This window comes from Pituophis catenifer, unplaced genomic scaffold (genome assembly GCF_029215685.1).
Source record: "Pituophis catenifer annectens isolate HBS135680 unplaced genomic scaffold, rPitCat1.0.hap2 SCAF_5, whole genome shotgun sequence".
NCBI classification, from domain to species: Eukaryota; Metazoa; Chordata; class Lepidosauria; order Squamata; family Colubridae; genus Pituophis; species Pituophis catenifer.
This window is the reverse complement of record NW_027256885.1, coordinates 106,600,635-106,615,267: the sequence shown is the minus strand read 5'-3', so window position 1 is coordinate 106,615,267 and position 14,633 is coordinate 106,600,635. Positions and strand designations below refer to the sequence as shown.

The 14,633-nt window shown below is 38.3% G+C and overlaps 1 protein-coding gene across 1 annotated transcript in view; it reads left to right on the top strand.

Moving 5' to 3' along the window:
- RBM33 (RNA binding motif protein 33) overlaps positions 1–14,633 on the top strand; it is a 324,419-nt gene that overhangs the window by 182,517 nt on the left and 127,269 nt on the right. The window contains exon 11 of the mRNA XM_070944365.1: positions 1,974–2,003. Coding sequence (XP_070800466.1) covers positions 1,974–2,003 — 30 coding nt within the window. The remainder of the gene's footprint in view (positions 1–1,973; positions 2,004–14,633) is intronic.

Below are 14,633 nucleotides of genomic sequence, written 5' to 3'. Positions count from 1 at the left end.
TGTGACTTTCATACTTTGTAGGATCCCTGAACTAGCAGAATGTTTTGTTGGAAATCTTTTCCTTTAATCTGCAGAACAAGGGCCTTCTGGCCATAGGAAAGTGGCAGAATGAGCTCCAGTATATATGGCTTGGTCTAGAAAAGGGGACCAGTATAGGTATCACAGATGTAGACACACCTTATGCCTTAAAGCCAGTGATCTATGAAAATATTATAATCAAATAAAAAGCATTGCTTCTGAGATGTTTTTTTAAAAGAAAACATCAATGGAAGATCATTATTGCTGAATATTTATTTATTAAATTTCTATGTTGCCAAATCTTAAAATTTGTGGCAATTCACAACTGTGAACATATACTGACAATACAAATCATTACATAATTAAAATGAAAGTAAATAAGAATACAGCAATTAGTTAAGCAAAAACAAATATTAAGTTGGATTAGTTTTCAGCACCCTATGAATTGTTCAATTCCTTTTTTTAAATAGTTTATTTGTACATTTTCATTTAACATATATAAGTGCTTTGTGAACAGTGTATTGTCTGGATCAATTACATAATAATGTTTTTCCAGTTCCTAATTTCTACCTCTGTTATCCAACCATTTATAAAACAAATCCCATATTTGGAAGTAGTCTGTATCTTCCTTTTTTTTTTACCTTTAATGTCAGTCTATCCATTTCTGCGCAATCTACCCTGTTTCCCCTAAAATAAGACATCCCCTGATAATAAGCCCAATTGGGCTTTTGAGTGTATGGCAATAAGGCCAAGCGCTTATTTCAGGGTTAAAAAAAAATATAAAACAGGGTCTTATTTTTGGGGAAACACGGTAATATTTTTTTAATTACATCTTCTCTCCTTGTTTCCTCATTCTTCCAATACTGTGCAAATACAATTCTTGCTGCCATCAAAACATGCAATATTAAATACAAATTCCCCTTATTATATTTTTCTGGTACTATACCTAACAAAAATATTTCTGGCTTATAATCTATATGCAGCTTTAACATTTTTTCTAACCATGTATGTATTTTTATCCAATATTTCTTTGCTTTCACATATGTCCACCACATGTGATAGTACGTGCCTGGTGTCTGATTACATTTCCAACATTTGGCAGACATGTTTTTAAACACCTTTGCTAATCTTGCTGGTGGTAAGTGCCACCTATAAAACATTTTATATAGGTTTTCCTTATAGGCAGTTGCCATTGTCAACTTATAGTTTCTTTCCCAGAGTTTTTGCTATCTAATTTTATGGTATATCCAAATTTTTTTGCCCATGCTATCATTGTCTCTCTTACCTGTTCGTTTTCCATTTTTAAGCTTAATAGGCAGTTATATAGTTTCTTTATTAATTTTTCATCCGTTCCTAACATTATTTGATCAAATGTTGTTTGCACTTTGTAAAAGCCATATATGCCTTAACATCTTTCTCATATCGTGATTGTATTTGCATATGTGGCCACCATGATAGGTCCACACCTTGATTTTGTAACTCTTGTTTAGTTTTAAGTTTCCCTTCTGCATTCAAAATGTCTTTATATGTTAAGATTTTTTCCAAATTCACTACATTTGGATGTGTAAATGCTTCCATAGTTGAGAGCCAAACTGGTAATTTTATATAAATTTTTGTTTTCACCTTTTCCCATACTAAAAATAGAGCATTTCTTATGTAATGTCTTTGAAAGTATTTATGAGTTTTATTTTTGTCATACCATAAGAAAGCATGCCATTCTAATTGGAGATCATGTCCTTCCAGCAACAGTAGTCTTCTCTGTCCGAGAGTTATCCATTCTCTCACCCATGTTAAAACGGAAGCTTGATAGTAGAGCTCCCCATCTGGTAATCCAAACCCCCCATTGTTTTTTGATTCTTGTAACATTTTCAGACTTATTCTTGCTTTTTTCCCTTGCCAAATTTCAAAATTACTGTATTCAGCTCATCAAAGAATTTTTTTCCCTATTTTTATAGGGATCGTTTGGAATAAAGAAAGTAGCTTTGGTAAGATATTCATTTTTATAGTTGCGATCCTTCCTACCATTGATAATTGCAGATTTTTCCATTTCTCCAAATCTGCTTTAATTTGTTGAAGTAGTCTTATATAATTATCTTCTTTAATTGTTACACATCTTGCTGTTAAATATATTCCCAAGTATTTTACTTTCTTAACTATCTGAAGGTCTAGGTTTTTTTTGTCAATTCCCCTATCTGTTTTTCCGGAAGATTTTTGACTAATATTTTTGTTTTATCTTTATTTATTTTCAGTCCCACAACTTCTCCATATTCTTCTATTTTTCCCATTAATTTAGGGCCAGATTCCATTGGTTCTTCTAAAATGAATACTAGATCATTTGCAAATGCTTGTTGTTTGTATTTTTCCTTTTTTATTTCCATACCTTTTATTTCTGGATCTTGTCTAACATTAAATCAATGAGGACCTGGACTGAGGAGGCAAAGTTAAAGCTACAGGCCTGCCTTGACTGCACTGATTGGAATGTTTTCGAAAATACCTCTGCAGACTTAGATGAAGTCACAGATACTGTAACATCATATGTCAGCTTCTGTGAAGACCTATGTGTACCGACCAGGAACATGCGAATATACAGTAACAATAAACCTTGGTTCACAGCTAAACTTAAGCAGCTACGTCGTTCCAAAGAAGAAGCCTACAGAAAAGGTGATAAAATGCTGTACAATCAGGCCAGAAACGTATTAACAAGGGAGATCAGAGCAGCAAAAAGAAGCTACTCTGAAAAGCTAAAGAATCAGTTCTCAACAAACGAACCAGCAAACATGTGGAAAACTCTTAAAAATATCACCGGTTACGGCAAACCTCCTTCCCAGGCTGAAGGAAATCAACAACTGGCAGATGACCTGAACGTATTTTACTGCAGGTTTGAAAGGAAACTACAGCCACCTATCTCCACAACCCCCATCTCAGGCACACCAACAACAGCCAAACCTCCTACAACTGACCCCATCCCATTGGGTTCACAACCCCTAGTGATCACAGAAAAGGAAGTGCAAGACCTATTTCACAGACAAAAGCAGGAAAAGCTCCAGGCCCAGACAAGATAACTCCTTCTTGCTTAAAAGTCTGTGCTGACCAATTGGCCCCCATCTTCACCTGAATCTTCAATAAATCGCTAGAGATGTGCTATGTTCCTTCTTGCTTCAAACGCTCTACTATCATCCCAGTGCCAAAGAAGCCCACCATCAAGGAACTGAATGACTACAGACCAGTTGCTCTAACATCTGTAGTTATGCAAACCTTTGAAAGGCTAGTGCTGTCCCAGAACAGCTAGACACAAGAACAGTTTTTTCCTGAAATTTATTTATTTATTTATAATGCAATTTATATGCCGCCCTATCTCCAAGGACTCAGGGCGGCTCACAACGGTAAAAATGCACAGTTCCTCATTAAAAGACAATATAAAATTAAAATTCCAATTTAAAACAATTTAAAATTCATTAAGAAACCCCCCATCAGTCCAGGCTGCAGAACAACCAGGTCTTCAAATTGCGGTGGAACGAGCGAAGGTCAGGGGCCATCCGGAGCTCCAAAGGAAGTTGGTTCCAGAGGGTGGGTGCGCCCACAGAGAAAGCTCTCCCCCTGGGGGTCGCCAGCCGATACTGTCTGGCCGATGGCACCCTGAGGAGGCCCTGTCTGTGGGAATGCACCGGGTGATTGGGAATTGTCGCTGGCTGCAGGGGGTCCGACAAATATCCTGGGCCTAGGCCATGAAGGGCTTTGTAGGTAATAACCAGCACCTTGAACCTCACCCGAAGGGCAACCGGTAACCAATACAAGTCGCGCAGGAGGGGTGTAACATGGGAGTGTCGGGACGCTCCCATCACAACCCGTGCGGCCGCATTCTGCACCAGCTGAAGCCTTCGAGTGGTTTTCAAGGGCAGCCCTAGGTAGAGAGCGTTGCAGTAGTCAAGACGGGAGGTGACCAGCGCATGAGTAACGGTGCGTAGGGCATCTTGGTCCAAGTAAGGGCGCAACTGGCGCACAAGGCAGACCTGGGCAAATGCCCCCCTGGTCACGGTCATTACATGATCTTCCAGAGACAACCGTGAATCCAGGAGGACACCCAAGTTGCGAGCCCTTTCCACAGGGGGTAACACCTCACCCCCGATGGTCAACGATGGAATATCTCAATTGGACCAAGATGCCGGTACCCACAGCCACTCGGTCTTGGCGGGGTTGAGTCAGAGCCTGTTCCTCCCCATCCAGGTCCGTACCGCTTTCAGGCAGTGGGACATCATGTCAAGGGCATCACTGGGCTGGTTTGGGGTGGATATAAAAAGCTGGGTATCATCAGCGTACTGATGATACCGCACCCCAAAACCACGGATGATCTTCCCAAGCGGCTTCATATAGATGTTGAACAGGAGAGGCGATGTTAATGTTAATATAAATAGTAATGGGGAGAGTGGACATCCCTGTCTTGTGCCTTTTTTTATATTAAAATTCTCCGTATAGTCCCTATTGACTGTTACTTTTGCTGTTTGCTTATAATATAATGTCTTGATCATGTTTATAAAGTTTAACAGCTGTTTATCAAGTAGTTCAAATAATTCACTTTTCTTTACAAAATTACATCCAGTGTTCCAAAATATATTCCAATAGTTTAAATTGCTTTTCAAGTTGTTATAAATTCCAGTTCGGTCTTCTCTTTATTTTTAAACTAGTGTCCTCCCGTTAAAATTCCGTCTCTTTTTCGGATCTGTAGTCTGTCTCCTTGCCAATTAACTCACTGCTTTTTTTATGCTTTGGAGAATTTTTAATTTCTGTGATGTCGATCAGTTCAAATCTGTTCTTAACTTCAATTGCATATGCTGGGGGAATCTTCTCAATGTCAAATTTATGAATCATGGGTGGTTGTTTGACACTGCAGCACCTGAACTTTACCTTGGCAGCTAACAGTTCATGGTCTGACCCACAATCTGCACTAAGGAACGTTTTCATGGCAAGGATGGAATTTTTCCACTTCTTTTGACATAATATGTAGTCAATTTGGTTTCAGTGTTCTCCATTTGGTGAAGTCCAAGTGTAGTCACAACTTGGGTTGTTCAAACCACGTGTTCATTAGCTGTTGTTCATGGCATAGCTGAATCTTATTCTCCTGCCTCTTTACGTTCACCAAGGCCAAACTTGCCTGTGATCCCCTTTTCTTCCATTTCTCCCACTTTTGCATTGAAATCTCCAATAATATTTTGTTTGAAATATTCTGTTTGAAAACTTTCTATGGTTCTGTCCACATTTTTATGCAGTATGAAACCCACTCCTCTTCTTCTGATGGTATAATTGCTAGAGTAGTATACGATATGACCATCAGAGTTAAAGAAGCTACAGCCAGTCCAATGAACGTCATGGATGCCTAGTATATCAATGTTGAGCCTATTCATTTCGTTCTTGTTTTTTTTTTTTTTTTTTGAAACAAAAATTATTTTAAAACAAAAACAAAACATTGTTCTGCCCCAGCTATGGAACCCAAGAAATGTAGCACACACAAAACTCCGAACAACTCCGTTTACTACAAACACAGTCTTTTTCAAATGCAGGCTATTACTAAAAATGTCCTTAACAGCTTGCCAGAAATTCCAAAGATTAGATAAAGGCTTAGAAGAGTTGGCAATTAGCCCAGAAACCAGGTTTGCAAGGAAAATTCACTCTCAAATGCAGAGCTGTGGAGTCGGGAGATAAATGTTCCGACTCCGACTCCGACTCCGACTCCTCAGTTTTTTGTACTTCCGACTCCGACTCCGACTCCAACTCCCCGACTCCGACTCCTCTGTATTAATATGCGAATGTATTTTATACATTCCTTGAAGGAAAGAAAGGCAACATACATGTCATTACCACAGGACTACTGGCTGGGAAGCCAACAGTCTACTGTATTGAACAGTTTAAGCAAAAGACAAACACAATGAAAACAACAAAGTTTTATTAATTTTTTTTTATTAATTTAATTAATCAAGTTGCTGGATAGTAGCAGCAGGCATAAACATCAGGAACAGGAACTTTACCAGTTCAAAAATACAAACCACATTATTTGGTTGTTTTAGAACAAAAACAAAGCTTATCTATATGAACCAAAAACAAAATCTGTAAAACCTAGAAATGGTTTATATTAATCTTGAAATGTAGTTATAGGCTTAGCAAATGCAAATCAATTCAATGTAGAGTTCTAAGGAAGAGAATTGCCTCTGCCAGATCCTCTTTCATAGAGGCTCTTAAGTCAGACTTTATTATTTTTAGGGCTGAAAATAATCTTTCGACACTGACTTGGGTGGGTGGCATTGCAGTAACTATTCTGGCCACATCACTAACGATCTCTGGATAAACAAGGATGGCTTCTTCAACAGTAAGTTTTGATGAGCGATCATACTTTTCAACTTCTTTTAGTGCTTTATAAAACTCCTGTTGGAATTTTTTTATTTGGACATTTACTGGTTCTGTAACGCTTATGCGACGTCGCTTTCCTTTAGCAACTTCCATTTTGTCTAAGAAGGAATCAAAGTCTAATTCTTCGTTTGAAGAAGATGATTCTGAGTTACCACTATTGCTTAAAAGAACTCCATCCTCCTGTGGAGGTATTTCAGGTCGTAATCCCTTCATGCGAACTGCTACATCATAGAGGGCCTTTTTCCCAGTAGCAATCTGTTTACTGTTCAATAAAAGTCGGCTCATTGGGTCGACATAAATAGCCGCTAACAAGATTTCATTTTCCAGCAAAAGACTCTCTCTTTTCATCATTGAAGATGCAATGCCCTCAGCTATTAACCCTCCATTTTTGTTCAGGCGATATAACAGGCTCTTCCATTCCAAGAGGAATTTACCCGGGGTTAGATCATCACATTGCAACCTCTTGGTGACAGTGAAGGGGTGAGAAAGAAGGTTCTCCAGCTCTTTTGTTTGTGTCCACTGGCTTGCAGTTAATGCAAGATTTTCATTGTCCATTTCTTCTATGAAGTCTTTAAGTTCAAGCAAACGCTTCACCATTAAATAAGTGCTTCCCCAGCGAGTTGTTTGATCCAAAATGGCTCCTTTTCCTGCACGTCTTTTCAAAATTGCATCTGTTTTTGGGGCCCTGGCTGCAACAGTTACTTGCCGTAATTTGCCAATTAATGTAGCTGCATGGCGATCTTTTAATCCATCTCTTATGGCAAGTTGCAGTGTATGAACAGCACATCGCATATGATGAATAGTAGCAAGCTTCAATGCTTCTTCAACAAAGTTGTCTAAAAAAATGTCAGCATTCTCTTCAGTTTCTAAACTTTCTCTAATACTTGCAGAGCTGTCTTCCTCTAAGTCTAATATCTGTTTGATACCTTCTTCATCTGCCTTCATCTTCTCAATTGTGCTCAACATGTTAGAAGCGTTATCTGTCACAACACATAAAATCTGTTCCTTTTTAATTTCAAAATCTTCTAGAACACCCTCCACTAACTTCTGAAGGTAATCACTGGTGTGATGTGCCTGAGTGTCCTTTACTCCGAGGGTCCGTGTTATTGTTTTGTTATTTTCATCCACAAATCTAACATTAATAGCGAAATAATTGACTCTGTGACGTGTGCATGCATCCATTTTAAGGAAGACAAAACGTCCTTTCATAACTTTCTGTAGTTCTTCCTTTTTACATTTGGCCTCCTCAATTATAAGTTTCCTTATACTTTCTCTTTCCAGAGAAACACCAAGTTTTTTTGCCATTTCTCCATTTAGGCCTAAAAAGGCTGTCTGTGAAAAGAAGGATAGTGGTACACTATTCTTTACTACCATTTCAATAATGTGGTGTTTGAATTTTTCTGGTGTCATCCTTATGGTAACTTTGTCAGATATAAAGAATTTTCTTATTTGTGATTGTTCTCCAGTAGATTTCTGAACGTTTTTTGTCACAGAAGTAGATGCAATGTTTTCATTGCTATCTTTCTCATTCACGGCTTCTAACACTTTGGGATGAAAACGCTGTAAGTGTCTTTTCAAATTTGATGCTCTTGTAGGTGCATTTTTATCAGGCCCACTGAAACTGCTAATTTTTGCATCACATTGTTTTTCACCATCATCATCTTTTCTAATACATTGGCACACGTAATGTTTTCCATCACTTGATAATGCAAAGTGCTCATAAACAGTAGACTTTGTTGTGTTTGTTGTTAGCAGTCTTTTTGCCATTGTTTAGGATGCCTCTTTCCCTAAAATATAAAATATGTTATACTAACTGGCATATAATTAGATTTTTAATATCAACATACACAGTCTTGTAAGTTGTACGTACATGGCTTTATACAAACAAATAAGCTATATATCCCAGCACTAAACCTAGACATGATTTGTCCTATACAATATAAACACTTACAGTTGAATCCAAGAAGCTGTTCCACCAAGTTCTTCTAAGCCAGTGGTTCTCAACCTTCCTAATGCCGCGACCCTTTAATACAGTTCCTCATGTTGTGGTGACCCCCAACCAGGGGTGGGTTCTAAATTTTTTTACTACCGGTTCTGTGGGCGTGGCTTATTTTGTGGGCATGGCTTGGAGGTTATGTGACTGGGTGGGTGTGGCTAGCTGGTCATGTGACCGGGTGGCCATGGCTATGTGTATAGAGGGCTGAAAAAAGTCATTTCTGACAGGTCCTCGCACTTTTGACTGGTCCTCACACTTATGACCATCCTCACATTTATGCCCGTGCAGCATTTTTAACAACCATGTCACTCATTTCACAACTGCTTCTCTTCACCATGGTGACAAGATAGGGCAAAAACGTAAAATGTGAGGACAGTCGTAAGTTCGAGGACTGGTCAAAAGGGAGAGGACCAGTCAGAAATAACTTTTTCAGCCCTCTGAGTAGTCCATATACATAAAAGGATACAGCAATAGAGAGGGATGAAGGAAGGGAAGGGAAATTAGAGTAGGAGTGAGGGTAAGAGAGGGAGGAAGAGAGGAGGAGAAGGAGAAAGGAAGAGGAAGTAGGGAGGAGAAGAAGAGGGTGAGGAAGAGAAAGTAAGAAGGAAAGAAAAGAGAGAGGTGGTAGGTTTGAGGAGAAAGATTGCTGTACAATAAAAAAGATGAAAGGGAAGAAAGCCAACCCCAAACAAATATAAAGATATTAAGATAAAGAATGAATTGTTAAACTTTAAAGAATAAAAGAGAACAAATATGAATAAATAACAATAATTAGAAACACACATACAAACATACAATGTATTTTCTTTGAACAGAGTATTTGGCCGGTTCATAAATTTAAACAGTGTTTAGTCATGTTTAAAGTTTAAGCTAACAATCAGAGTTACAAGTTTTTATAGCCTTAGCTGAATGACAGCAGTTTTTCCAATGGTTTACAGCTTCAGTCTTGAACTATTGACCCTCCATTCCCTTCACTTATGCAAGTGTCTCTAGTCCTGCAAAAAACATATTTACTTAATCCCTTATCAGTGAGAGGCTAGGTTACCCATGGGCGCTGCGTTCCCTGTAACAGCAGAACACAACACTATGGAAAGTATAAGTATTGCCACTCCTAATTGTGTGTTGCGTGCCTTATAGTGAAGCACATGAAAAGCATGCTTCTTCACGGTCACTTAACGTGTTCATTTTGCGGTTACGTGAGGCACTGCATGCATTGGTCTTTATTCTTACAGTAGAGAAGTCATTAATTATAACTTTTTGTGAATTGGGACATTTAAACTTGCTTTTTTTAAAATTCCAATCTAAATTTAGTAGGAGTCGGAGTCGGAGTCGGTGCATTGTTTGCCGACTCCGACTCCGACTCCAGGTACCCAAAATTTCCTCCGACTCCGACTCCTCGACTCCGACTCCGACTCCGACTCCACAGCACTGCTCAAATGCTCAACGAACGACCGGACGAACACACGTTGTTTCCTGCAACGTTTGCCAGCTGTGTGCAAACTTAAATAGGCTAAGGGAGTGGCCAATTAGCCCCAAGCCTTACTCTCGAGGAGACCTCCTCCTGAGTAACCACTCCTGCCTTTTGGCAGCTCTGCATGCTCGTGCATTGAGAAGAGGCTCCTCCACTTCACTCTCTTCACTTGAAGGAGCCTCTGGAGGATCTGAAGGCCCTGGCTGAATCTCTGCCTCTGGCACCACATCTTCTTCAGCCTCCTCACTGTCTGACTCGAGCACAGGCTGCTGGCGCGACACCACACCAGCCTCCTCGTCGTCAGGATCCGCCACAATCTGCGCAGGCCGCTGGCGGGCCACAACAAACATAAAACCATCATCATTTCAAACAATTACAGTGTGTCGATCGGTTAACATTCTATTATGCTTGATCCCATCTTCAAAATACCAATTTGTGACAAAGCTTATTTGACTTCAAAAAGTTCACATATTTTCCTGCTTTCTTCGTGATTATTAGCTATTGATTCCTGTGTTTTATTCATCCCTTCTTGTATCATCACCAGGACTGAATGTATATTTTGAATATTGAAAGTTTGGGGAGTTTTCTCTTTTTCTGTGGCTAGCATTGTGTCTATCGTTTTCTGTTGTATCGGTGATGCAGTGGTCGATGGTTGGTTGGAAATTATTCTTTTACCTGCTTTTACTGTTGCTGATGGGCCGGTGGTTGTCATCCTAATTTTCTGTTTAAGAGCGTCCCAAATTTTCATACACAGTCTATATTATGGAGTAGAATTTCTTGTTGATAAGGTTATTTATATGGTTTATGTAAGTTATAGAAACTAAATATGCTTATTAAACTTTCAGATCAAATCAATATTCCGGAGTTCACTTTACAATATCGTTATATAGGGATCGAAAAAAAACTTAAATGGGGAGTAGGGAAAAATCAAATATTTCAGCAAATCATGTGTCTATTTCTATATTCCTATATTAAATACTCTATTAAATTCTTGATTATATATGTATTAAATCTTATCAGTATCAAACGTCTATTCTTTTTTTTTATTTACACTTTATTGATTTTTTTTTATACAAATAAAATATAGTAACAATTTCTATTTGACATCGGATTCGCAGTGTTTGTACATATATACATGAAAAAAATATATGGTGTTATTTATACTATGCATTTCTAATTGATTTCTACACCTTTTACTCCTTCCTTGATTCTATCATTTATCCATTCGTACCATCTTCCCCACACAGTATCATAATCTGAATTTTCATCATTATTTATCTCGTGCGTTAATTTACTTATCTCTGCACACTCTAAAATTTTGCTAATTATAAGGTCGTCTGGTGGTAGGTCTTTCTTTTTCCAGTATTGGGCATACGCCAGTCTGGCAGCTGTAGTTATGTGTATTAGGAGGTGGACCTTTTCCTTTCCATGTCCTTTCTTTGCCATTCCCAGGAGAAATATTTCTGGATTCAAATCAATTTCTTCTTTAATTATGTCTTTCAACCATCTCCGAATTTTACTCCAGTATCTTTTTGCTTTGGGGCATGTCCACCACATATGAAAGAAGGTGCCCTGACCATGGCCACATTTCCAACAATTTGGGTGCACATTGGGGAACATCTTTGCTAATCTTGCAGGTGCTAAATGCCACCTATGGAGCATTTTATAATGGTTTTCCTTGTACGTGGCTGCTCTAGTTAATTTATAATTTTTATTCCACGCCTCTTCCCAATCATTAAAATTTAAGCTGTGCCCAATGTTTCTCTCCCATGCTCTCAATTGGTTTCTGATTGTATCTTCCTCTCTGTCTTCGTCTAATAAGTAATTATATAGCTTAGCCAACGCTTTTTTCCCTGGTCCCATCAAAATTTTGTCTAGTCCGTTGTATCCTAATTCTAAGCCATACTCATCCTTATCTTTCTGGTATCTTGATTTTATTTGCAGGTAGGTCCACCAATCTAAGATTATACCTTGGTCTCTCAGGGCATCATTTGATTTAAGATTTCCCCCTCTGTCGACGATGTCTTTGTATCTGCACAGTTTCTCCATTCCCCACCTGTTGGGGTAAATCAATGCCTCTACCGTGGAGAGCCAATTTGGGACTTTTGTGTAATATCTCTGCCTAATCCCCGCCCACGTTTGTATTAGGGAGTCCCTGATTTTATGCCTGTGAAAGTAGGTTTTCTTTTTCTTGTCTTTGTCCCATAGATACGCATGCCACCCTCTCTGTAAGTCATGGCCTTCTAACATTAGGATTCTCTTGTTCTCCAAAGTGATCCATTCCCTTATCCATATCAACTTTGCTGCTCTGTAGTACATTTCCCAATTCGGGAGTCCAAATCCTCCCACATTCCTTTTTTCCTGTAAGATTTTGAGTGAGATCCTCGATTTTTTCCCCTCCCAAACAAATTCCCTAATGTTCTTATTTAATTCTAGAAAAAAATTTTTCTCTAAAATCACTGGTAAATTTTGATATAGAAATAGAATCTTGGGGAGAATGTTCATCTTAATTGCTGCAATTTTGCCTATAAGTGACAATTTGATCTTTTTCCATCTATCCAAATCTTGTTTTAATTTATTAATTAATGGAGTATAATTATCTTCTTTTAAAGATGAACACCTTTTGGTTAGCCAGATTCCTAAGTATTTTATTTTTGGGACAACCTGTAGGCCTAAAGTTCCTTCTATCTCTTTCTTCTGCGTCTCAGTTACATTCTTAGTTAGTATTTTGGTTTTAGATTTGTTCAATTTGAAGCCAGCCACCTCTCCATATTTACCCAATTCCTCTAATACTTTTTGTCCAGATATTAATGGGTCTTCAAGTATTAGCGCCACGTCGTCCGCAAAGGCTTGCGTTTTATAAATCTCTTTTCTAATTTTTAGGCCTTTGATTTCCTCGTTATTTCTAATCTTTCGTAGCAGAACTTCTAGAGCCAGAATGAATAATAGCGGTGACAGGGGGCAGCCCTGTCTTACTCCCTTCTTAATTTGGAATGTTCTTGTCCTATCTCCATTTACTAAAATGCTCGCCCTCTGATTGTCGTAGATAGTCTTTATCATCTTTTCGAAGTTTTGCCCGAATCCCATTATTTTAATTTGCTTGATCATAAAGTTCCAATTTAGATTGTCAAATGCCTTTTGGGCATCCAAGAAAACTAAGGCCAACTGCTTTTCTGGGTGTTCTTCATAATATTCTAGAGTGTCTAGCACAATTCTCAAATTATCCCTAATTTGTCGCCCCGGGAGAAATCCATTTTGATCTTTATGGATCCAGTTGTTTAATATTTTTTTGGTTCTTTCTGCCATTATACACATGAATAGTTTGTAATCCGTATTTAGAAGCGAAATCGGTCTGTAATTTTGGATTTTTTTTGGGTCGGCACCTTCTTTCGGCAGCAGTGTGACATGTGCTTCCCTCCACGAATCAGGGATTTTTGAGCCCGTCAAAACCTCATTAAAAATTTCCATTAATTTGGATTGTAGAATTTCTTCCAATTTTTTATATATTTCTCCTGGGAATCCATCCGGGCCTGGCGATTTGTTATTTTTGAGTTTGGAGAGGGCTTTTTTAAATTCTTCAATTGTTATCTTAGCGTTTAGCATCTCCTTCTCTTCCTCCGTTATTTGTGGGAGCTCCGCATTTGCCAAATATTGGTCTATTTTTCCTTCCGAGGCCTCCTCTTCTTTGTATAGGGATTCATAATACTCTCTCGCTCTTTCTAATTTGTCTTCTTCTTTATTTAAGAGATTTCCCTCAGCGTCTTCTAGTATCTGAATTGTCCCTTTTTCATTTTCCTTTTTTAATTTATAGGCCAGCCACCTGCCCGATTTATTGGCGTTCTCAAAGTAGTACTGTTTTGTTCTTTTTATTTTTTGGGCTAGCTCCTCTTGATCTAGGATGTTTAATTTATGTCTCCACACCAGCCAATTTTCTTTTGCTACAGTATCTCCAGGCGTTTTCTGGAGTTTCCTTTCTGCTTCATCTAGATGTTTAATGAGATCTTCCCGGGATTTCCTTTTTAATTTATTTTTATATGCTGTGTAGGATATTATTACCCCTCTTAGATAGGCCTTCATTGTGTCCCATACTATTTCACGGGATGTCCCTTGGTTCTCATTTTCTATAAAAAAAGTCTTTATTTCTCCTTTCAATTTTTCTACACACTCTTTGTCACATAGTAGTTTTGCATTGAACCTCCATCTCTGTTGTTTCTTTCTCTTTATGTTTCTCCATTTTATTTCCAAGGGGTTGTGGTCTGCCCAAATGTTTGGGCTAATTTCTGCCGTCTCTATTTCTAACCCCAGCTTCCTGGTAACCCAAACCATATCTATTCTCGACCATGACTGTTGCGGGTTGGAATAGAATGTATACTGTTTTTCACTTGGGTGTAAGGTTCGCCATATGTCAATTAAGTTCATTTCCTCCACTAAATCGAAAAAAGCTTTTGGTAAAGTCGCCCTTTTATTTTTGTTCATTTTATTACTTTTGTGATCGTTGTCTGGGTCTATGATTCCATTGAAATCGCCTATCATGCAAATTTCATCATATTCCATTTTCCCTAATTGTTCACGAAGCTTTTGGAAATACTCTCCTTGTTTTTTATTTGGGGCATAAATGCCCACTAGTAACATTTTAGTGTTTCCTCTCGTGACTTCAACCATGAGGGTTCTTCCCTTTGTATCATTATATTTCAGTTCTGCTTCAATTCCTTTTTTAACATAGATTGCTACCCCTCTCTTTCTTTTTTC